Genomic DNA, 21,414 nt, shown 5'->3' with positions numbered 1-21,414 from the left:
TTTGGCTGGCCTCGAAGTCTTCCACAATCTTCATTGTCTGAACCTGGTTCGTCAGTATACGCACAAAGAGCAGTATGACTATAGCGATGATCCAGCATTCCACGGCGACGAAGAGCTCGTTCTTGCAGTAAGTCACTTCTATCTTAACGTTGAACTCTTAGGCAAATTATTCCTAGGTTCCCCACTCTATCACAGTCATGTTATGCTGACATTCTATAGCATGTAGACCATTGCATCGAGGCGTTGCGTGTTCGACTTATGTGCTACGCAGATGCTACCCCATTTTTGCACACCACTGGCTCCAAAGGAGTACAACCGGACTTTGACACCCAGCACAGGTGTCCCAAGTTTGATCGCATTCTAGACTGGGCGAAAGAGAAGCAAATCATGGTGGAAAAGCAGGAGGCGCATGAAGGACATCACTGATAAGCGAAGCAGAGAGGCATGACCAAATGAAGCGAGTTACATCAGTACCATTGGCAAAGGCATTCCAGTCCGGAAGTAACAACTCAAGATTTCATTCACTATTCAGAACTTTATCTACTTGAAGTACTCCATAGTATCCAGGCTACTGCACTTGGAAAGATTTGTAATTGACCATGAAACTTGAGGGTATAATTATGATACAACAAGAAGTTAAAATACGCTACAGTGCACTTGAGTGAATGGGTTAAATGAATTGAAGTTTCGTCAGTATTATATTAGCCTTATTACTCTAACTTATTCTGGGTGAAGAGCCAGGCGTACGACTAGCCATAGGTGTCGGCGTGAGCAGGGCTTCTCTTCAATGGACCCAAGGCTAGATTTGCTTATCGTAAAAGCATTTCAAGTTTTTGTCTCGTTCCATCGGGCTCTAAAACACATGAGTATTTTCTATTCTTTCCAACATAGACGACACTTAATATTCTTAAAAGGAATGACGTGATAGTGATACACCTGGTATTATTGCGATACAAAAAGAGATTTCCAGTCTACCATAGTTGCTCCCCGACCATCGCTCCGACAAGCAAAGATATTCCAATCCGATATCATCTTTTCATCTCTTAATCAAGTCGCGGCTAATCGAATCGTTCCTCCCACTGCTTGTTTGCATACTTAGCCGAGAACTTCGTCTACTTTTGTGTGGGCCTCTGCTCAAGCATCGACGAAGTTCAGTCTTTCCGGCTTCTCCAAGCGACGCCTAAAATATCCGTATTTGCGAGTCAAATGTCACTTAGTACAGGCCAACCAGAATGTCACCGCGGATGCGAGCAGTCAAATGAACTTCGGCCTCAAGATCCAACTTGATGCCAACCATCAGGGCCGCGCTCTTCAGCTTGCCATTGTCATCGACAGGGCCCTTAAGAAGGTTTCCTGAAGGCGCGCGTTAACATTTCCGTCTATATTAATGGAGAAGAGGCGGGGATCTTACCAATTGGACCGTTTGCAGTGCCAGACAGATTCGGCATGGGAACCGGCAGACCTGGTGCAGACATGTTTCCCTTCATCGCAGGGTTTGTCTGGGGGTAGGATGTGGGGTAGGCAGGCGCGCGGGGCTGCTCATCGGCGGAGGTTTTTTGACTGAAATACCAGTCAAGTCAGCTTTGAAAGGTCGACAATCGGATGCAGAGTTACGTACGGAGAAGACATTGTAGTTAGATATTTGACAACTTGATCTTGTAAGGAATGTTGTATCTCTTCGGGCGAACTTGTTTCGGCCACTGGTTCGGTATTAAGGAGGCCACGTTCTTTTAAGAACTGTTCAGAGAGCGACCGGATGGACGGGGTTGGGCTTAGGACTCGAGGTTCTTCAGAAACTACTGGAACTGCCGCAGTGATGCTCTCACCAATGGATGAAAGCGAGCCTCGTTTTGACTTGTGACGTTGATGACTTGGAGTGTCGGACTGTTGCGGGAGTGATTGTGCGCGGGAGCGGTTGGCTGGTGGAAAGCTGTCTGTCGCGACTCTGATGGGAAGCTTGATAGAAAGAGATCTCCTGAGGGCTCCTGGCGCAACAGAATTGTCTTCGGTTGGTTTGGCAGTGGATTCTACAACAGACACACGCTTTGAGGATGTGCTTAGGGATCGCGGTGCGTGACTTGGTCTCTTGGGAACTAGTGGTGGCTGCTGCTTGGAGTCGACTTTTGAAGATATCGTGGCGATGGGGGAACCTGTTCCCGCTGGTTTACTGGCTGTGTCTGTCGCAGTGCTTGGTGGATTGGATTGGGAGGAGGCTTGGTTAGCCATCGTGGAGGGGGAGCATGGGGAGCTTTAAGCTTCCATCCCGAGCGCGGCTGACAGAACCCGGTATAATTACTTGATGCTATCCATCTTCTCTGTCCATGCATTTCGGGTCAATTTGCTACAGGAGCGGTGGCTTCCTGGGGAGTAGACTGACATCGTCCGATGTTGAAACTAGCCGCTCGGATTGTACTTTGCATCGTGTTTTGTCAGCCTTGGCCAGAACGCGCCGGTAAGCGAAGTTCGCTCATGCGGATGGCGCTCGCGTTTCCAGAACATCTGGAAAATGGCCAGCATGGTACGATTTGGGTGAGTCGATAGAACGTTTTTGGGTCACATCGGGGTTCGTCTATGTCTCAGAGTGCCTTATGGGGAGCTATGACAAGGGTCCTGCGACCGCCAGAACCATGCAAAGACCCTTATGCCAGGGAGTTTCAACAACATCGATCAGGGGTCAGCGAAGATCTGCTCCGAAGGAATCGCATCTGACATCTTCCAATGAGACTGCAAGAAATCGACCTTTGGTTAGATGCCTGCCGTTAAAGCCCGCAAACATCAGTCGATGGTCTTCAATTTTCATCCAACTTTCCTTCTGATCTTATGAGGTTTCACAGCCTGAAACGCATCAAGCAGCAAACCAAACTGTGGACTTGGGAAATCCGCCCGAAACCGTCGGTACCGCACTTTCGTCACCAACACAGCGTGTGAGCTGGATCACGGCCAACCGTACAAGCAGCCGTCTGAATCAGAAGGCGACCACGTTGCTAGGCGCGGACCGTTAGGTGGAAAACACACATACCACTTTTTCTCTCCTGGGTGCATTGATTCAAGCACTCATCAGCAATTGCTTTGCTCGGCCTTCATCTCTCTATCCGTGTTTGTCTTTCACCGGACATCAATACACAGCAAGTGGAGATGGCGCTTTCACTCCTTGTCAGCTTCGGCACCGCTGTCGGAGCTTCCGAGGGCATCAAGGCCTCCATGGCCAAATCACGCCGAGAAGAGCACCGGAGCCGAAAGAACAACCTTATTGTCCATTGCCCCAAGTCATCTCAGTTCAGTCCTTATCTGGAGGGGCGTCGTGTAGTATTATCTGGCGACAGGGTAAGCTTCTTTCCCCACTCAAGACTTGAGAGACACTCCCTGACAATGCCGCAGCTGTTCGTTGACACCGGCACAGCATATGATGTACCCTTTGGTCACCCTTTTGAAGGCTACTACCTCCCGTATCCCGACTCTCCGTTCTCTGGAATGGTGAGCACAATCACCCATGAAGCCCCGATTATGAATTGGATATTCGTGGACCCGTTGACATATCAACTTCGTTTCGGTAATCGAGCCGCGTCAGATGGAAACATCACAGGTCCTTGGGAATGCACTCGTCAAGATCGTCGGCTCACACTTTGTGGATGGGAGGGCTTCTGTGCTGTCTTGGAGGACAGCGGTGTTTGGGGATTGTACTTTGACCATGACGGGGATGGTTTGCGAAGAATGTTGGGTCAGGAGGGACGCGTGGTGATAGAAATAGAACTGTTTCGGCGGGAGCTGAGAACGAGCAAGCCAGAGTATGTTGTTCCCGAGAGAGCAACCCAGCCGCAGGAACAATCGACAATGCAGGAAGATACCGGGGTTAAGGCAGCACCACCCCCGGAGACACAGAATGCGGGGATGGAAATTAAAGAAAAGCGACAGAGTGAAGCACCAGAAATAAATGAGAAGGGTTGGATCACAGAGCAGCATCAATCCATGGAAGGAAAGACGTACGAGAAGCGAAGATCAAGACACAGAAGAACCTCGAAACAAGCGAATTAGGATTCATTCTGTCGTTCTATCATTCTAATATCTCTTAACTGCTGAAACTTAATAGGAAGAGCGACGTAGTTTAATAATATGGTGGTCTTTGTAACAAATCTGATCAAGATGGTATCGTCTTTTGTCGTTGATCCGACTGATATGTCATTCGAATAAAGCGAAACAGGGTACGGAGATCAAATGTTTTGTCACGGGACCAAATGTATTTTCCCAGTATCTCATAAGTGAATGCGAATACTTCCTTCTCTAACTTAAACCCACTCTTTCAAATTCATCAATCACCTTGCATAGTACCCCAGAATGAACAACCCTGGCGGGATCGAAGGAAAGGATTATAGTGCAGGGGTGCTAGCCAGTTCGTGTGCTGTCACTCGCATGGATCAAAGAGCAAGGTAGCGTAGCTCTTGACTGGAGACATGTTTCTTAGCATGACTGGCAGCTGACAAATTACGGGCATCCTGTTCTAGTTGGCAAGCTCCCTCAATGCACCTGTCAATCGGCGTAGATGTTTGCTGTCGTCGAGCCTTAATAAGCAGAAGACACAATGAGGTTATACATGATGCCTACGTTATATACGGCCATTCTATTAGAATGGATTGGGACATTGTAATAAACCCTATTCATTCTCGGTTCTATGATCCACTAGAGTAAACCCAACATTCCCTTTCCCAGAGTTTGCTAGACGTGCATGGTGTTTCCATCCCGCCAAATGAGACGATCTGTAAATGCACGTCTTTAGCTTTCTGACATCGAACGAATATCGAAAGAGGTTTGCATTCAATTTCAAAAATTAGTTTTGGGTGTACAAACGGCGAAACGTTAAGTATGACGGAAAACCACATGCTCTTTGGTCCGTTTCGGAAAGGGAGGCCATTCACACATGTTGGATACAAGACTTCACAAAACATAGAGATTTGTTTCGTTCGCAATTTTCATGGCTAATATATCCTCTCCTCGAAAAACCAGGGTCTAATTTCCAATGTTAATAACGGCGTTAATGATGATGATTTATTATCTGGTCTGGAAGTTAACGTGCTAGAGCAAAACGCCCTTTCGCGAAAGTGTGCCAGCTTCATGATGGATACAAGACCCATACGAGCAGCAAGGAATGGTTCCTGGCAAGCCGATAAGACGTTGAGCGTAGGCAGACTTGCGGTTTCCACACTGACACCTGGTTCGAAACAGTTCTTGCCGAGAATCTCAGGTATGTAACCCCCCACGCAACACGCATGAGAACGTTTCGTAATCATACAGAGCTGAACACACTTTCGATTTTCCGTCTCCCATCTTGACGAGCAAGGCACAAAGAGAGGAGTATCCTAGCCTTTTGAGGATTGAGGTCGCTCCCAGCAATGATTTTAAGACCCTTGTGATGGGCGCTGTCCACCACTGTTCCCGCACCAAGCCTCGACGACTGCACCACAGTGACGCCTTTGGAAATCGCGTTTCGGAATGCCTCGATCTCTTGCGGGGCCCCTAAACCAGGCCCAAAGCCAGCGGAAATGATGCCCTTCGCCCCGGCCTGAACGAATGCTTCAACTGCGGTCCCGTCGGCTCCAACGTAGCTGTATACGACGTCGACGCGAGGCATATCACGTAGTAGATGGTGGGAGAATTGTGCACTGGTCGACGTCTTTCGCTTTGCTGTGAGATTCACGTTGTCGCCGTCCACGTAGCCAATTGGGCCCAGCCATGGAGACTGGAAGGCACCGAGGCGAAGGGTGTGCGATTTTGTCACGGCGCGAGGCGAGTGTATTTCGTCGTTGAACACCACCATAACTCCGTGTTTCTCCCCCGCGGGGAACGGGTGAGCAGCCACGCGGAAGGCGGCGGTCAGGTTGGCCGTGGCATCAGAAGAGATTCCATTCAAAGGACGCATGGATCCAGTGACGACGACAGGAATGTCGAGGTCGAGGACTAGTGAGAGAGCCCACGCTGTCTCTTCAAGACTTGCTGTCCCGTGGCCGATCACAATACCACGGATGCTTGAGTCTTTGGCCAGGGCGCAGCATCTTTCGGCAAGGTCGTGCCAATGATTAGGGGTGATGGCAGTGCTATCGATTGGGCTGAAGCTAACAATCTCGACCTCGGCAAGGTTTTTGACCCCAGTTTCGTTGATCACGACCTCGGCACCGAAGCGTTGGCCGTTTGCGTTGTAGTCAAGGATGTCGTATTCATCATCCCCTTTTGAGGCGACGGTGCCACCTGTCCCAATGAAAGCAATTCTCCCTAGGGGTTTCGAAGATTCGACACTCATTTTTGTCGTCCTGAACTTTTGCGTGTCTTGCAAATGTTGGTGGTTGGGATTTTGTTTGAGTAGGTCATGTTGGCGACAAGGCATTGTGAGTTGCAGGCTGTTGCGAAAGAGATCCGACGTTTTTCTTATGCCGCTTAGCGATTCAAACACTGCGTGTCGCTCAATCGTAGTGACAGTAAAATCTCAGAATAAGTGTTGTAACTTTGACTTTCTTCATCGTTCAGCGGCCATTTTGGAGGGTAGCTGTAGAGTTCGAGTTGGATATTTGATAAAATGCCCTATCCGGAAAGATTCAGCAGGGTGCCGTCGACAACAAACAATGATAGCGGGAATAAAGCATACCGTGTCTTGATCAGCTGTTACACCCACTCCCACCAACTTTTCAAAAGATACCAGTGGAGGCCAGCGTTGGACCCAAACAACGGCCGGCGAGGCCACAAACCCCAATCGAGCATAGTCCAAGGAAATGTGATCATTTAGGAATCCCAAATAACAGAAACCGCCAAATGTCAAATACACACGATGGATATAGGGCGGCCGGGTAAGGTGACAATGAAGCCGGGGAAAACTTGAAGAAATGCATCATAATTCGTAGTTAGCTTTGATCGGCTTGAGCCTGGTTTGTGTAAAACCTTGACCAGAACCATCCAGTGGCGCTGGAGCACTTTCCGCTTGAACTAATCCCTTGCTATCTTCCCAAACGCCGATCTGCACCAGCCGGTCCTCCGCGGTGATAACCGGACCCTGATCTATTCTTCTTTCTCCTCCTCATTATCATACCGGCCCAAGCGCCCAAGCGGGCTTACCATGAACACGTCCTCCCATCTTCCGCTTGCTGCCTTGCCGTCCCAGTCACCACCGCTGTATAATGGGAGCCGGAGCTTCCCTGTGCATTGCTCGTCGATGAAACGGCACACCTTCTGCATGTCGCCGACAGTGAAGTCATCCATGAACCACAGCATCGTCCGGGGAATATCTGCAGGACTCAGGCGCTGAGCCGACACCGAGGCAGGTGCGACAGAGGCAGCTCGTGTGCTCTTCCGTCTCGACTGAGGTTGGGCTCGGGCAGGAGACGAAACTGCACTCGTGCTCTCATCGACGGGAATCTTCGATTGCCGACGAGCGGAGCCCGAGAGTTTGGTTGTTGTTTGCGGCGTGGGGGCATCGGCAGGCGCTTGCGATTGTCTGCGCTTCGAAGTTGGTGTCTTGGCCACCGGTGCTTTGGCAGCAGGTGTTGAGTCGTACCTGGCTGCTACGAGTTTCAATTAGGGGAGATACAACATCAATTAAAGGGGTTAAAGCTTACAGCGTCGACGCTTGTCGCTGGCAGGCTCGGTCTGCTGAACGAGGCTTTCTCGCTTGCGCTTCCCACTTTGTTTGGCAGACGCGGGGGTCGCGACTGGCTTGGCTTCGTTCTCCTCAGTGACACCTGCTGCCTCGTTTCCTTGCGCCGTGGGTCCAAGCAAAGCAGCCTTTGCGTTTTCGTCATCCAAGTGACCGCAGTAGTCGGTCAGCACGTCGAGCGCATCGGCACGGATCTTCACGGCCGGCTCCCAAGAGACGTCTTCGCCTTCGTTCGAGTAGCCCAGCCATTGAACAAGCACCTGCCACTGGCCGCGGACGCGACGGTGCCGAAGCACCCTGAAGGGGTGGTACAGCTCTCCAATTCCGAGAATGTCTTGGCGGGTTTTGCCATTGAAGCTTGCCCAGTAATCATATAGAAGGGCTGAGCGGTGTTCTTGTACGTCCCATTCGGAGAGGACTTCTCGGGCGCCTTTGACGAGGACGGTGAGGGTTACGAGGGCGGTTTCGGGGTCGAGAGAGTGCGTAACGATTTTCTTAATCGCGTCATAGGGGATTTCTGCAACGCGACTGTCAGTTTGGCTGCACCGAGCTGCGTGCACCGACATGTCTTCAGAAACGTACCTTCCCCAGCAAGCTTGGAGGAACCTTTGCCTCGAACCATGGCTGCGACGGCAGAATAATAAATATGAGTGAGGGGTGAGGGTGAATATAGGCCGGTTGCCGGTTGCGGAGGAGACGCGGATAAGAAAGTTGTCTCTGAGCCGCCGCGTATGGGACGCGTTCGCGTCGGCTTTTTTTCCATCACAGGTACCTTATTTTCAGTGGGCCGGAGCCCCGGGGCCGATGTGGGCCTCGGCGGAGATTCCAAGGCCCGGCAGCTGCGGCAGTATCTGTTTGCTCACATCCAGGCCACGGCTCTTACGATAGTGAGATTTGAAAAGATTGCATCGCCAGTCTCTACGGGAATTAATCCGTCTGAAACCGTGACAGGGGGTTTTGTAAATGAGTTTCGCGTCATAGACTTTGTAATACTTCCAAATTGATGTTTTTCGGCTTCCAACAATCGCCCAACTGTTTAGCAAGATGGTTTTCTGCACATGAACATGCGGGGATATCAATTCTCACAAACCAGACATCTAGTTAAGAATCAAGGGGCTTCTCGACCCTTAAAACACCTATCGTGATGTACTGTGGTCTTTGGCATGTACGTGAACGAATTCTCACCTGTTCGATGTTGTGCGCATGTGGCGCAGGGTTTTGAGCAACTTTCAACACCAAGTCTATCACATACGACCATACCCACTGGAGAACTCGGGATCCCGTCCGCTCTCCCATAGATAAGCCAGTGAGGGCCGGATTAGTAGTTGGGTCGGTGACGACCAGCGAATACCTGGTGTTGTATGTTTTTTAACTGATCATTACGTTTTGTGTCGAGGTTTTCCAAGTCACCGGTGCTATCGCTGACTGTGTTGTTTTGCTTCTGGTCAAGGCCGCTGCAGAAAAGGTGTACAAAACTGGCTGCAAGCTGCTTGGCTTAGAACCGCCTCTGGGACTTCATGGGGGGGGGATGCCACGCTGGGGCGTTTTGCTCTGGAGTTTTCCGGGTCCCCGAGTACTCCTCTTAGACGGAGGATTGTAAGGTGGACGAGGTGATCTACATGTGAACAAACAACCCACATCCCTTCAACTATAAGAGTGATGTTTCTTTTGCCTCTCAGCAACCGCTTGAACATATCTATTACACCCATCGCTGGGTTTACTCTTTTCCTCTAACTAGTATGGTGATTAACACACATACTAGACCTCTAATCTCTAACTATCTCGCATGCAAAGCTGGTCTATAAGGTCTAACCCGTCTATGATCTTTGAACTTTCTATGCTCTTATGGGTCGTGTCTCATGTCTCATATCCCCATTAGATACTCCATACTCTATGCCCACCCAATTCGGAGCAGCTTATATCCACTCTCGTCACCCCTTCCAACTCCAGTGCGCTTTTCCAGCATCTCTGCGTCCAGGATGGCGAGCATTCTTCCATCCCTGCCCTGAGGGCGATCGGCCGCGGCGAAAGCTGCCTCCACGCTGTCGCTGACACCGTTGAAGCGACCGTTCCGACGGACGGTAACAACGAGCCAGAAAACTCCGTTCTGCGCCAACAGAGACGTCGCGCAGTCGCGCAGCCAGATTGCATGCTCCGGAGCGTAGATTACGTCCGTTGCGATGATGACATCCGCCGGAATGTCCAGAGGCGCGTCCAGCACAGGCGCAGACCAGTCAAGGGTCGCCGTCTGGATGTGGCCCGATCCGGGCGCCGGAAAGTTGAGGGCGACGTTGGATCGCAGGTTCTCGAGGACGGCCGGGTGGTAGTCTGTCGCGACGATTGTCGGGTCCGTAGCTCCCAGGTGAGGCAGCACGTTACCGAGCAGCAGGCTGACCAGCCCGGTACCAGCGCCCAGCTCGATTATGCGCGGCGAGGAGCCGAGCGCGGGCTGCGTCAGGCCGAATCGGGCAGGTGAGGCGCACACAATATCAGAGAACAGAATCGAGGCGCCCCAGCTTTGGAGGCCGACGTCGTCGGGGTCGGCAGAGTTGGTGCCCGCCAACTTGTCGTTCAGTCGCACAGTGACCGGGACACTTTTCTGCAGCTCCTCCGGGAGCTCGAGCTCGAATGCGAACTCTCGTGCAAAGTCCTGGTCCTCCTCATCTTGGGCGTCTTGGGCGGTAGGTGGGGCGAAAATGGCCTGGAGCACGCAGGAGGCCTGGTCCAAGGCGTGCTGGCAGGCTTCCTCGGAGGCGAAGCAGCAAAGGGTTTCTGCTCGGGCGATGAAGCCGGTCAACCAACGCTCGGCAAAGTTGCGCTCGAAGGTGTCTATTCTGAGGGCTGCAATGTGATGGTCGACGCCATCAATGTCCTCGTGATCATCGTCGTTCTCGGATACATAACCAGAGTCAGCGAGGGATTTCTGGTTATGAGAGTACTTCTGGGACTCGGGGGTGAGCTGGAAGGCGACCGAGACGGGCAGCGAGCAGTAGATTGTGGATAAACCCTGCAGCGCGGACGTGATATCGGCTTCGGTGAGCTGTTCCAAGGTCCGCAACGGCGGAAGGCTGCTCGATGGCGGCAGCGGGTGCGCTGCCGGTCCCATTTGTCCCGTCTCGCCCGGGGTGGTGGCGAGTGATGTGCAAAACGATGAACTACCGACGAGGCGAGTAGAGAGCGAGATCGGAACGAAGAGAGTGAAGATGGGTCATTAAAAAAAGAAGAAGAAGAAACCCCGGGGCGTCGGAAAAGGGACTAAAGCATCGTGCACCGAGGTGGGCGGGATCGAAAGATAAGGTGCCTATCGTAGTGTGTGTCAGGCCCCGACACGGACGGGACCCGCTTGCCTAAGTGAGGGCATCGTGAAAATTTTTGATTGCCCTATCCTTGGGTCTGTGTCCGTGCCTAGAACTTCGGGTGGATTGTGTTCCTCGCAGGCTTCTCCATACTAGTGTATTATGGTAGCCCATGTCCATCTACCCCAGATAAACCAGATAAAGGGGCCCGAATGCCCCGCAGACGTACAAACAGCGAGGACGCCCTTGGTCTTAAGATAAATGGCACAAAAAGCGCTCACGAATGCCGGTGAGAGCCCCTGGGTGTAGTAGCCTGCGCGCTCCTTGAATGCATGCACATAACCATGCTCGTATCGGAACTTCCGAGCCCCCGTGCACTCGTCCACTTACACAGTAGATTGGCTCACGTGCTGTGGGCAAATGTCAGATTGGCTCCCGAATCAATTGTTTGCCATCTGCCCCTTGGTCCCATGTTGAAACAAATCGTCAAAGGACGGCGTCGCCTGGTCTAGACCAGACAAAGAAAAACACATGCGTCTTCGGCAGCGTTTATGCCGAAGGACTGAGGGCTCCCTCAGCTCTTACCATTGGCCTGAAAATGACTCGCCTTCGCTGTCGGGTTGACCCGTTGCCACCGTTGAATCCACCGCCTTTCACTGGCTGTCGCTGGGCGGTCGCTTTCTTATTCAGGTCTAAGAAGCTGTCTCAACCACACCTTGCCCATTTCAACCTCGGTGAATGCTCGGTGACCGCTCGACTTGTCCGATATGATTCATTATGCCGCATCTCATATTTTCAAGCACAAGCTCATATATGTCAAAACTTGTTCGAGAATTAGTCCAAGATAATAAGATATATATCATGTGCTAGCGGATGTGGTATTGCACTGTCAGTCCATGCCCTTGGTTTGATGTCAGGATTGAACGTATCTCCCAGAGACCTCACCAAACAACAAACGCACTTCAACAATCTCGTCAACCAATAAACCAGAACATTCTAGTCCATTACAGTCATTCCACTGCCCCTTCTTCAGTCATGGCCGATTCTTGTCTCTCAGAATACGATATCATAGGCCAATCGCTATACGGCTGGCGGCTTGCCCGGTTCCCCCCAACCCGACGACTGTAGTGGGCGCGAATGTGTACTCAGGTCATACAGTAAGCCGAGTCGAAGAACTTAAATCTAGCTAGGGACGTCATGGTGCTACGTTTCAGGTTAAAATGTTCCTCACATACACCGAGCGGCTAGCAGCTGTTCCGGGGGGCAGATGCAAGGCTAAGATCCGCAATCTACACCGTTCAAAATAGATACTTGGTTCCGGTGGTCTGTCTCTCGTGAAGGCTGTATAGTGAATCGCTCTGCGGAAGACCTTGCATGCCGCAGATCAAGCAGAACGGCGCCGAGAGGGGAGACCATTTTTGTGGCCGAAGTGGAACCTGGCTCGAGAATCGAGATGGCTTCGTCACGCAAATTTGGGTAGGTACTCGGTATTTACCGTATATCTTTGGTGTTTTCTAAATTCTGTTCCTCTGGCCGCGAATCTATTCTGGCTCTGGCAAATGACTCTTGGGGATTAGTGATAACCATGAAGACAACCCTAATACCGGCTAGCTTAAGTTGCTCTGATTAATATGCATCTTCCATGCACTCAACAGGTAATAAAGGTAAACATGCGCAAGAACAGATGAAAATGATCCTAGTTTTCCCGGACTCTTAGGATCGCCCGTCATTCCTATGAGTTTCCATACGGACCTTCGTGTATTCCAGAATGCCGCTCAGTCTCCGCTACCGATCTTAACATATACGGAGTTTCCTTGCTTAATTATTCTGATATGTCATAACTAACGAGGTTGTGCTATATATGCAGGGGGTTTATACTGTACCCAGATTAGAGTTATAAAACATGAAGTGCTTAGAATAAGAATTCCTAAAGAAAACATGTGACTTTGTAGACATAGACCCCAAGTAATAATTGAGAGTCCTGTGTAAAGACATATTGCAAAGTTCCTACGAGATAAACATCGTGCTGATGGAATATCTCGATTGCGTGCTTTCGTCATTTCACTGAGTAATGGCAAAGTCAAGTGCTTTTTGAGGTACTGGACTACGAAGTCCCAGTCGTCATCATATCATCATAGTTACTCACAGTAGTCAACAGCCAGGAAGGATCGCCGAACTTGCCACTCGTCTTAAATTCAACGATGCAATTCCATAACCTGACTACCTCTCATGCGGCTCCCGAGATTTATGTTGGTTGCCTATTATACTCAGCTGTGCAGCATTCGATAGGTCGCCCAGGGGTCAGAAATCAGTCTAAGGTAAGTGCGGTAACTTTAAACCCGTGAAGCAAGACATAATTATATGAAGCTCCACAGTGTTGCGATACCGCCCGGGAGGGCCGGCATATGGAAGTGTAAAAGCCCAGTTTATTGAACAGGCTAATCTTAACCCCCGCCTTTCATCGACCGATTAATGATGAAAAGGATCAGAGGCATTCGGCAGATGCTTTTTGGGAGAAATATTGGTATTGTGATGGGAAGTCCTCCTCACGTTTTCCCCGACTTCTTCCATCACTCAACTTAGTGACTACTTTGGAAACACAGACGCTTAAGATGCCGTGGATGGTATCACGCAATAGCCTCCACCTTCAGTTTAAATGACATGCAGATGATCGGGATGCCCCTCAATGCCTCCTTTCTCTTCTGACCTCCGGAATCTTCGGTGCATTCTATTTGATGGATCTTTCGGTACTGCCCAAAAACGGACCCCACACCGACATGCAAATGCTCGCTGATCTTGTTCCTGCAGCCAAGCTGCTGTGATTGTAGAATTAACCGGCGAGTGCGATACCGATGGGCAGTGGTGACATTGGCGACTTTTCGATAAGCCATGCCAAGGTCGCCAAGGGTCATCTAAAGTAAAATAGGAAGGCGCCAATACGCAGTGTTCAGTTGCATTGTAACGTTCTCCAACTATTGAGGGGTTCACATAGAGTTTGGGCATGTCGGTATATGAGGCCGATTTGTGCTGCCATGACGTGCGCCAGCTGCAGAGGTGCAGAATAAATACAATTGAAGCAGCACTGCAATTGAATGATGCTGGTTACCTTGCCATTGTTCGTTTCCGCTCGATCATACTCATCATAATGTGGCCTCTTGCTGTTGCTGCAGTCCTTGGGCTAGTGGCCGCTAGCACTCCCGTGTCCTATGATGGCTATCAAGTCCTCCGTGTCAAAACTGGCACTGAAGCGGCCTCGGTTCAACAGAAATTGTCGTCAATCAAATTCGATGAGTGGAACACCGTGGTGAACAAACATATTGACATCGCTATTTCCCCCGACCAGGTTGCCCGGTTCAGGGACCTTGGTCTGGACTATCATGTCATGCACGAGGATCTGGGCATTTCGATTACAACAGAGTCTACTGTGAGCTCCTCATGGAAGAGGCAGGTTGACGACCTCTCCTGGTACGACAGCTACCATCCCTACGACGACCACAAGGCATACTTTGAAGCCCTACACAAGGCGTTTCCGAACAACTCTGAAATTGTTTCTTCGGGGACCTCGTACGAAGGCAGGGACATTTTCGGCATTCATTTCTGGGGTGCCGATGGTCCTGGTAAGCCAGCCGTGCTTTGGCACGGGACTGTTCATGCCAGGGAGTGGATTTCCGCACCCGTTAGTCATCTTTTAGAAGTAATTTTTGAAGAATTCCACTAATAAGGCGTGCTCAGGTGATTGAATATCTCACGCTTCAGCTGATTCAAGGATATGGCAAAGACAATGAAACCACCGGTTTTGTTGATAAATACGACTTTTGGGTCTTCCCATTTGTCAACCCAGATGGTGCGTGGAGTGACCATATTCATTTCATCAAGCTATATTAACAAGCATCATAGGTTTTGTGTACACTCAAACAACCGAGAGGTTATGGAGAAAGAATCGCCAGCCGCCCCCAAGTTCGACAAACTCGACCTGTTATGGGCGCGACATCAACCGAAACTGGCCGTACATGTGGGACGCCAACCCCCTTGGGGCATCAACAGACCCGTGTTCGCAGGTATACAGGGGTGTCGAGCCAGCAGACACGCCGGAGATGCAAGGACTGCACAAGCTGGTGGACGAGCTACGTGATGCTGGGGGGCTTAAGCTCTACATTGACTGGCACAGCTACAGTCAATATTTCCTCGCCCCTGTTGGTTACAACTGCACAGTCTATATCCCTACGCTTGGGCAACACATTTTTTTGGCCCAATATGCGTCCGATGCCATTCGGGGGGTTGAGGGTGTCACTTTCACATACGGCCCAGGCTGCGCGGTCTTGTATCCAACAACTGGTGCAAGTTATGATTATGCATATGGCGTGGGTAAAGCCGAATGGTCTTATCTAATTGAGCTACGAGACACCGGTGACAACGGGTTCATTCTGCCACCAGAGCAGATCCGTGGTAGCGTGACCGAGCAATGGGAGGGTGTGAAGGTGATGCTCAGCCTTTTGGATGAAGTTTTCTTCGATGGTATTGGAGTCGCGGCTCTTTAGATAACTCAATAGGACATCTCATGTATCCCCTTAGAGCGCTTTTCAAGAAGGTAGATATCACGTACCATTCAAGAAGGTAAAGCACATTTGTTAACAACTCATTTTTTGGTTCGTGTTGATATATACTCCATTGTTTCAGATGTTCTCACCTTGACACATGGTCACTCCCCTGGTGACGCTCTTTGATATCTAAACGACTAACAGGTTGTTTTCTACTTGGCCTATTTATCTTGAAGTCACGCGTGGATGAATGAGTTGTAAACTTTACTTGGAATCAAAGACCAACAGTTTAAAACAATCCTCTTCGTCGTAACCTGTCGCTTATACACCAAATCTTATGCTTTGGTGGGCAACGCGAGGTCACCGACGAGGGCAAACCCCTGAGCGGGGCGGTGGTAAGCCTTTCCGTTGGGGCGGGTTTGTGTGAAGTGCGTCTGGCTTGCGTGCTTCATCTGCGGAGTCTGGAGGCTGACTTGACGAGCCAGCTGGGCAAGTCTGATGCCGTATATGCCGCCAAGCTACGGGAGCTGAAGGCAGATACGGAAGGGATCCGTCAAAAGTCGAACGAGGAGAAGAGGGCGTTGGACGAGTCAATGAAATACATGTACGCTGTGGAGGAGGGGCTCCCCAAAATGTAGCAGTCTCTTTGAGAAATACGAAGGGGCATAGCTCTACGGCAACGAAACGCTGGGAAGAAGCCACCAGCTTTCGAACGTTTCGATCACTAGAGTATGGTTGGCAATGCGCTGATGGAAGTTGTGCAAGCTCGTGGGGCCTATCGAGGATTTCAGGGCCAGATGAGCAATGTCTTACACATCACAGCAGACGGACTTGCTATTGTGATGTCTACTGGAGTGGTATCTGCAGGTAAGCTCCTTTCTCTTTTCCCTTCTCTCTAACTCGCTTGTTTCATCCATACATACATACCAACGCTGGCTTTTTCTTTCTATCTTTGAGAGCAAGGCTTCTTTGTACAGCAATGTGATTTTGAGTTAACAGCAAAAGAAAACACAGTATGAAGCACTGGTTGTCTATGGTGGTAAGCAATTGAGCTGCTTGCCTTTATTAAGATATGGCGAACCCTGGCGTCCACTTCTGTAGTAACCCTTTGACATACCCAGGCCATTAAAACCACACGACTCTGACTTCTGAAGGCAGGTACACCAGACACATGCCTACAGCCACTAACAAGATATTAATTTGACGATAATCACGCGTACGGTTGGAGTAGTTATTCCATTGGCTTAGGCTATTTGCATTGTTGATCGCGTTCACTGATCTCTTAGCACTTACGCTGGAGTTCACATAATGAAGGAGGCCCATCAACTTTCTATCAACATCCTTGAAGTCACAATAGACGTCTTAGAGGCTAGCGATCACGAGAAGATAATCAAATCAAAAAAGCGTATTCCATTGTAGTTGAAATTACGACAGTTACATGCGTCTGGACTTAACTGTGAGTGCATCCACCATCTCCTTGCTTGATTCAGATGACGTTCCACAAGTGACTCACGGCTCTCGGTACGCTATTTGAATCAACAGGTTAGGTACTTGCCCCCTTGATACTGCTTTTACTATCCATGTCATTCTGTCGTTTGTTGCCCGCTTGCACCCCCTGCTGGACACTCGGCTACTCGTCGCAACTCGAACAACAGCCGACATGTCTCTTGAAAACCCGAAAGCACCAACGGAACCGGGTGACGATCGGTTTTTCAGATTTGTGCTGCATTTTCTGACATGTGAGGAACGGCTCATTTCTCTTGAAATCGTATATTGAGGGGTCTGCTTCTAGACAATGCCGTGCTCTGTAAGCGTTACAGGTTGGCCATCCAACTCCCGACTAGGCCTTTGCGAGTATTGTCACCGCGATGTTGCGAAATCATCTTGTTTATAATTACTTAAAAGAGATTGGAATTCAAGTAGCCGCACGCTGGTATTATATAGCTGCATGCGGACTTGGTACTCTTGCTTTTCCCATGTGGTGGCAGTTTCAGTGTTGCTCGAGGCAGCCTCTCCCATGTTATCAAGTACAGAGGGATGTATTTATAAACTGTGTGAATTAATGCTTGTATCAGCATGAAAAGAGTCTCACAGAAGGTTAATAGATTGACTATGTATGAAAAGAATGAAACCATTTTTCTGGTGCTCTTTCATTACCACAATGTAGCCCTTCTAAGAGTGCATATTATCAAAAAATAGTATTCTAACAATGCCAGACCACGTGGGCTTCATAATATCATTGTACTGTCCATCGGCTACATCAAAGCGAAGGACCGAATCACAGTAAGCCAAAGCCACGGGGCGGTCTTTCATATCTGGGAACACAAAGCCGATGGCATTCGGCGTCAGAAACGGCACCGAAAGACGAAGGAAGCAATCAAGACGACAACGGGCGATAACCAAGACATCCCAGCAGAAGCCGCGCCAAAGCTACTGATAGCCCTCTTTGTCGTTTCCTTCACTGATCATCTTCAACGGGAATGAGGCGCATCAACTACTCCAGCCGGACCCTCCCCCTCACCTCTAGTTTCCCCCCCTCCCCCTCCCGCCTGCTCAAAGCAACCAAGTCTTTGAAAATCGAGGCCATCTACTTTCCAGCTCTAACGGCATCTTGTCTCCTCGCACGTGTCCAACGACCACAAGGCAAGAAGGATCGACCCTCCAAAAACAGAACCAAAACCCTCCCCAATAAAAGCCACACACAAACCCCGCTCCTCCCCAAAACCCGGGACCAACTTTCCGGAGGAATCTCTAGCCTCGCATCTAGCCATCCCACTGGTCCCTCTGTGTGGCTGCTGACACCCGCCTTCTCCTCCCAACCATTCCCAGGATCCCCAACCAAAAAAAAAGGACACAAGAACGAACACCCCCCCGAAAACTCGCAGTAGTGCACTTCTCGTCTATGCCCCAGCCTGTGTATGCGTATGTGAGTGTATGTGTATGTGTGTGTATATGTATGTATGTATGTATGTATGTGTGTGTGTGTGTGCCTCATGCAAGTCCAAGGCGGTAGGCAGTATGACGTTTCCCGCTTTCTCAGATTCTGCATATCTGCCATCGGCGGATGGCTCGTGAAAACCAGCCGAACCACTCCTCTCCCCCCTCCCCCCCTCCCCCACCCCGTAAATGGCCGGAATTGGCATGATGCAGCAAGCTGAGCGGTCAAGGAGCCTTTTCTCTCTCTCTCTCTTTGCGTTACACGATCACCGGAGTTTGCCCCGAAGGCTGCGAGCAGGATAAAAAAAATGAGCCTTTGGGAATAAGCTCGGTCCGGTTTATGCCCTGAGCATTGAGGATTGAGGGGAAGGAGGGGGGATCCATCCCAACGGGGGCTGGACATCCCGCCCGCCTCTCGTTTGCTTTGCTTTTCCCCCCTCGCCCCAAAAAGCCCAGACCATCACTCTAACCCAAACATAAACGCCATCCGTACTTGTTTTCCTCCCCCCACCCCCCATTACGTCTCATCATCATCCCTTCAACCCGTCTGCCTGGGGAGGGCGAGACGACCCGCGACGTTCGGGAGGAGGAGAGGGAAGGGGAGGGAGGGGGTAGTAGTCATGGCTTTGAGGAATCGAACATCTAGCCCGGCATTGTGGCTCCACTCCCTGCAGCCCAGCTCGCTTCCGACTTCTGTATTCTGCACCAAAATTGAACGACATGGCTGGGACAGCCATTGCCCGTTTCACGATATCGAGGCGATACGCCCGGTGATTCCTCGCTTCACAGGCTAGAAGGGGCTTCGTCAAGCGCCTCCAGCCATGAATCCGACACAATTGCATTCCAATCCAAACCAGCGCCAGAGCGCCTCGCCGGCGCCCGCAAGTGCTGGTATGCAAGCCCCCTCCGACATGGCAAGAGCCGGTGAAAGGCACACAGCCTAGGGGAGGAAGAAAAGCAAGAAACACGCACACACACAGAGAGAGAGAAAGAGTGAGAGTGGTTCCCCGGAACGGTTCGGCAACCATGCAGTTCTGAATCAGGTCGCCGACCTGTTGAAACCCCTTCCCTCCCTCCCCGGTCGTGCGAGCCGATGCCGTTCGACAAAAGTAGCGAGCTGCGTCCCGCCTCGCGCATCAATTTGAGACCCCTTTCCCAAGACACAAACTTTTGGTGGAAAAAGAAAGAAAAACAAAACAAGAATTATTAGGCTGCACTGCAAGCGAAAGAAAGATGCAGGGGGCGGCAATGTTGCACACGTGTGTGCAACCTATGAGCAAAGAAGAGAAACATGGGAAATAAAAATAAAAAAAGCAAGCATCAGGTACTCATGATGATGAGATCCGGGTCATCGCGGGGGCCGGCGCACCGATTGAAGGGGGGGAGGAGGAGGGGGAGGGGAGGGGAGTTGTACCGATCGCCGGGCTGCTGATAGGTAGCCAATCGCAGCTTTCAGGCTCTCCCGATTTCGACAAGAAAACGCCACTGGCAAGCGAGGGTCTCGAGGGAACAAGGACCCTCATAGACCGAGAGAGGAGCGTAGAGCGATGCTGCCTTTTTTTTCCTTGTGTTTTTGTTTTTTTCGGCTTGACATGGCTTGGTGTCTTAGGATGGCCAGCAATCTACTTCTCTGGCGGCCGCCTCTGCATTCGCTGACAAGTCTACCGACCTCAGGTCTCCGTGTATTCACCATCTCAGACAGAGGACGGACGCGCCCACGCAATGATCGAGGATGCAACCTGGATCACTGAAACTCAGTATTGATAGTGAACCAGTAGCTTCACATGAGAGGTGCCGGGGCGAAGGAAGCTTTGCTGATTCGGTGTAACCCACAAATCAGGGGTAAGCAATGTCGTCAAGGTGTGGTGGTCGAAAGATCACCTGCCAGGTCAAGTGGACGACGGATGACTGAACTGATTCAGGGCAGGAATGCGCCACCATCAGATTAAACGTTGCCACAAATGGAACTCGGCCAGGCCTATACGCCCGGAGCAGCGTCCGGCACTGTTCACTTGATCGCATGCCACGGATGATGACTATTGAAGGAACCAGGCCACCCCGACAGGGCAGACGGCTCCCGTAAGCAAGACCGGACTTGAGATGTGACAGGTCGTTTGCCGACAACCTCCGGCATGCAATATGTATCACCTCGAAACCAAGCATCTCTTACACCCGCATCAGCAACAGAACCAAGTTCATTGAACTGGGCATTGCCAACACAGCCCAAATGAGAGGCACTTTGGCGACGGCTATTCGCATACGTCAGGAGACGGAGGCGCTGCACGTTGCAGCAGTAACTGCTGCTGGCTTGGGAAAAGAAGGAATCTGGCCTACAGAGTTCGGGGCGTCTTCGTATAGCTACAAGTCGGCAGTGCGGCTAAATTGTCTTATCCTGGGGAAGGGTTGCGTACGGACTTGTGACATGATGCTGACTTTCCATCTCAGTTGGTTCAAGAGGCGCAGGCGACACCCCCTCCATGCAAACATGGAGGGGGGACCACTGGCAGATCCATCACCAAAGCAGAAATCTTTCTTTGGCGCAGAGAGCATCAGCATCCGTATCTCGAAAGGGCATCTGGCCAGGGACGACTCACTCACCATCCAATAACTCTGGTGGTCCCACATGTCTGGATTCTGGAACAGGATATTCGAGGCCCGGTAGCTCGGACGAGAGGGATTGTGTGATGGCAAAAAGGTTTCTGCCAAGTGTGCCGCCGGTTGGTGGCCGCTGCATGCCCCGTCGATCGTCGATGTCACTCGCAGTGCTGCATCACAAATCCTAGCAAGATGACACGCTCAGACTCGAAATACGTAAGATAAGGTACCCATGCATTTGAATTCTCGTAGGTCGAGAAGAAGGTGGTAAAAAAAAAAAAAAAAAAAAAGAAAAAAAAAACTCTTGACCGTACATGTGGCATTGCAACATTCTCGTCGGGCACCCAGGCTGACCAGATGGGCGGAGAGGTCGGCAGGTTGGCAGTGGAACCCCCCCGAATGTCAGTGATCGAGA

General features: G+C 50.7%; 6 protein-coding genes across 6 annotated transcripts; 2 read left to right on the top strand and 4 right to left on the bottom strand.

The window, feature by feature from the left end:
• Positions 1 to 1,213: 1,213 nt before the first annotated feature.
• Positions 1,214 to 2,226, bottom strand: EsH8_VI_000983 (uncharacterized protein; the record flags this gene model as incomplete). Its single annotated transcript, XM_083272236.1, has 3 exons — positions 1,214 to 1,353; positions 1,412 to 1,560; positions 1,619 to 2,226. The coding sequence occupies 3 exons, from the start codon at positions 2,224 to 2,226 to the stop codon at positions 1,214 to 1,216; spliced, it is 897 nt and encodes a 298-aa protein (XP_083127410.1).
• A 909-nt stretch (positions 2,227 to 3,135) lies between these two features.
• Positions 3,136 to 4,032, top strand: EsH8_VI_000982 (uncharacterized protein; the record flags this gene model as incomplete). Its single annotated transcript, XM_083272235.1, has 2 exons — positions 3,136 to 3,324; positions 3,379 to 4,032. 2 exons carry the CDS (start codon positions 3,136 to 3,138, stop codon positions 4,030 to 4,032), a joined length of 843 nt encoding a protein of 280 aa, XP_083127409.1.
• A 1,246-nt stretch (positions 4,033 to 5,278) lies between these two features.
• Positions 5,279 to 6,289, bottom strand: EsH8_VI_000981 (asparaginase; the record flags this gene model as incomplete). Its single annotated transcript, XM_083272234.1, has 1 exon — positions 5,279 to 6,289. One exon carries the CDS (start codon positions 6,287 to 6,289, stop codon positions 5,279 to 5,281), a length of 1,011 nt encoding a protein of 336 aa, XP_083127408.1.
• Positions 6,290 to 7,038: 749 nt separating this feature from the next.
• Positions 7,039 to 8,255, bottom strand: EsH8_VI_000980 (chromo domain-containing protein; the record flags this gene model as incomplete). Its single annotated transcript, XM_083272233.1, has 3 exons — positions 7,039 to 7,541; positions 7,596 to 8,150; positions 8,216 to 8,255. The coding sequence occupies 3 exons, from the start codon at positions 8,253 to 8,255 to the stop codon at positions 7,039 to 7,041; spliced, it is 1,098 nt and encodes a 365-aa protein (XP_083127407.1).
• Positions 8,256 to 9,524: 1,269 nt separating this feature from the next.
• Positions 9,525 to 10,739, bottom strand: EsH8_VI_000979 (putative methyltransferase-domain-containing protein; the record flags this gene model as incomplete). The annotated part of the gene is made up of 1 exon (XM_083272232.1): positions 9,525 to 10,739. One exon carries the CDS (start codon positions 10,737 to 10,739, stop codon positions 9,525 to 9,527), a length of 1,215 nt encoding a protein of 404 aa, XP_083127406.1.
• Positions 10,740 to 14,074: 3,335 nt separating this feature from the next.
• On the top strand, positions 14,075 to 15,467 carry EsH8_VI_000978 (uncharacterized protein; the record flags this gene model as incomplete). Its single annotated transcript, XM_083272231.1, has 3 exons — positions 14,075 to 14,546; positions 14,708 to 14,773; positions 14,827 to 15,467. The coding sequence occupies 3 exons, from the start codon at positions 14,075 to 14,077 to the stop codon at positions 15,465 to 15,467; spliced, it is 1,179 nt and encodes a 392-aa protein (XP_083127405.1).
• Positions 15,468 to 21,414: the final 5,947 nt, after the last annotated feature.

Source organism: Colletotrichum jinshuiense, chromosome 6, assembly GCF_051148585.1.
Source record: "Colletotrichum jinshuiense chromosome 6, complete sequence".
Classification (NCBI taxonomy): Eukaryota; Fungi; Ascomycota; class Sordariomycetes; order Glomerellales; family Glomerellaceae; genus Colletotrichum; species Colletotrichum jinshuiense.
The sequence above is the reverse complement of the archived record's forward strand: the minus strand, read 5'-3'. Positions and strand labels throughout refer to the sequence as shown.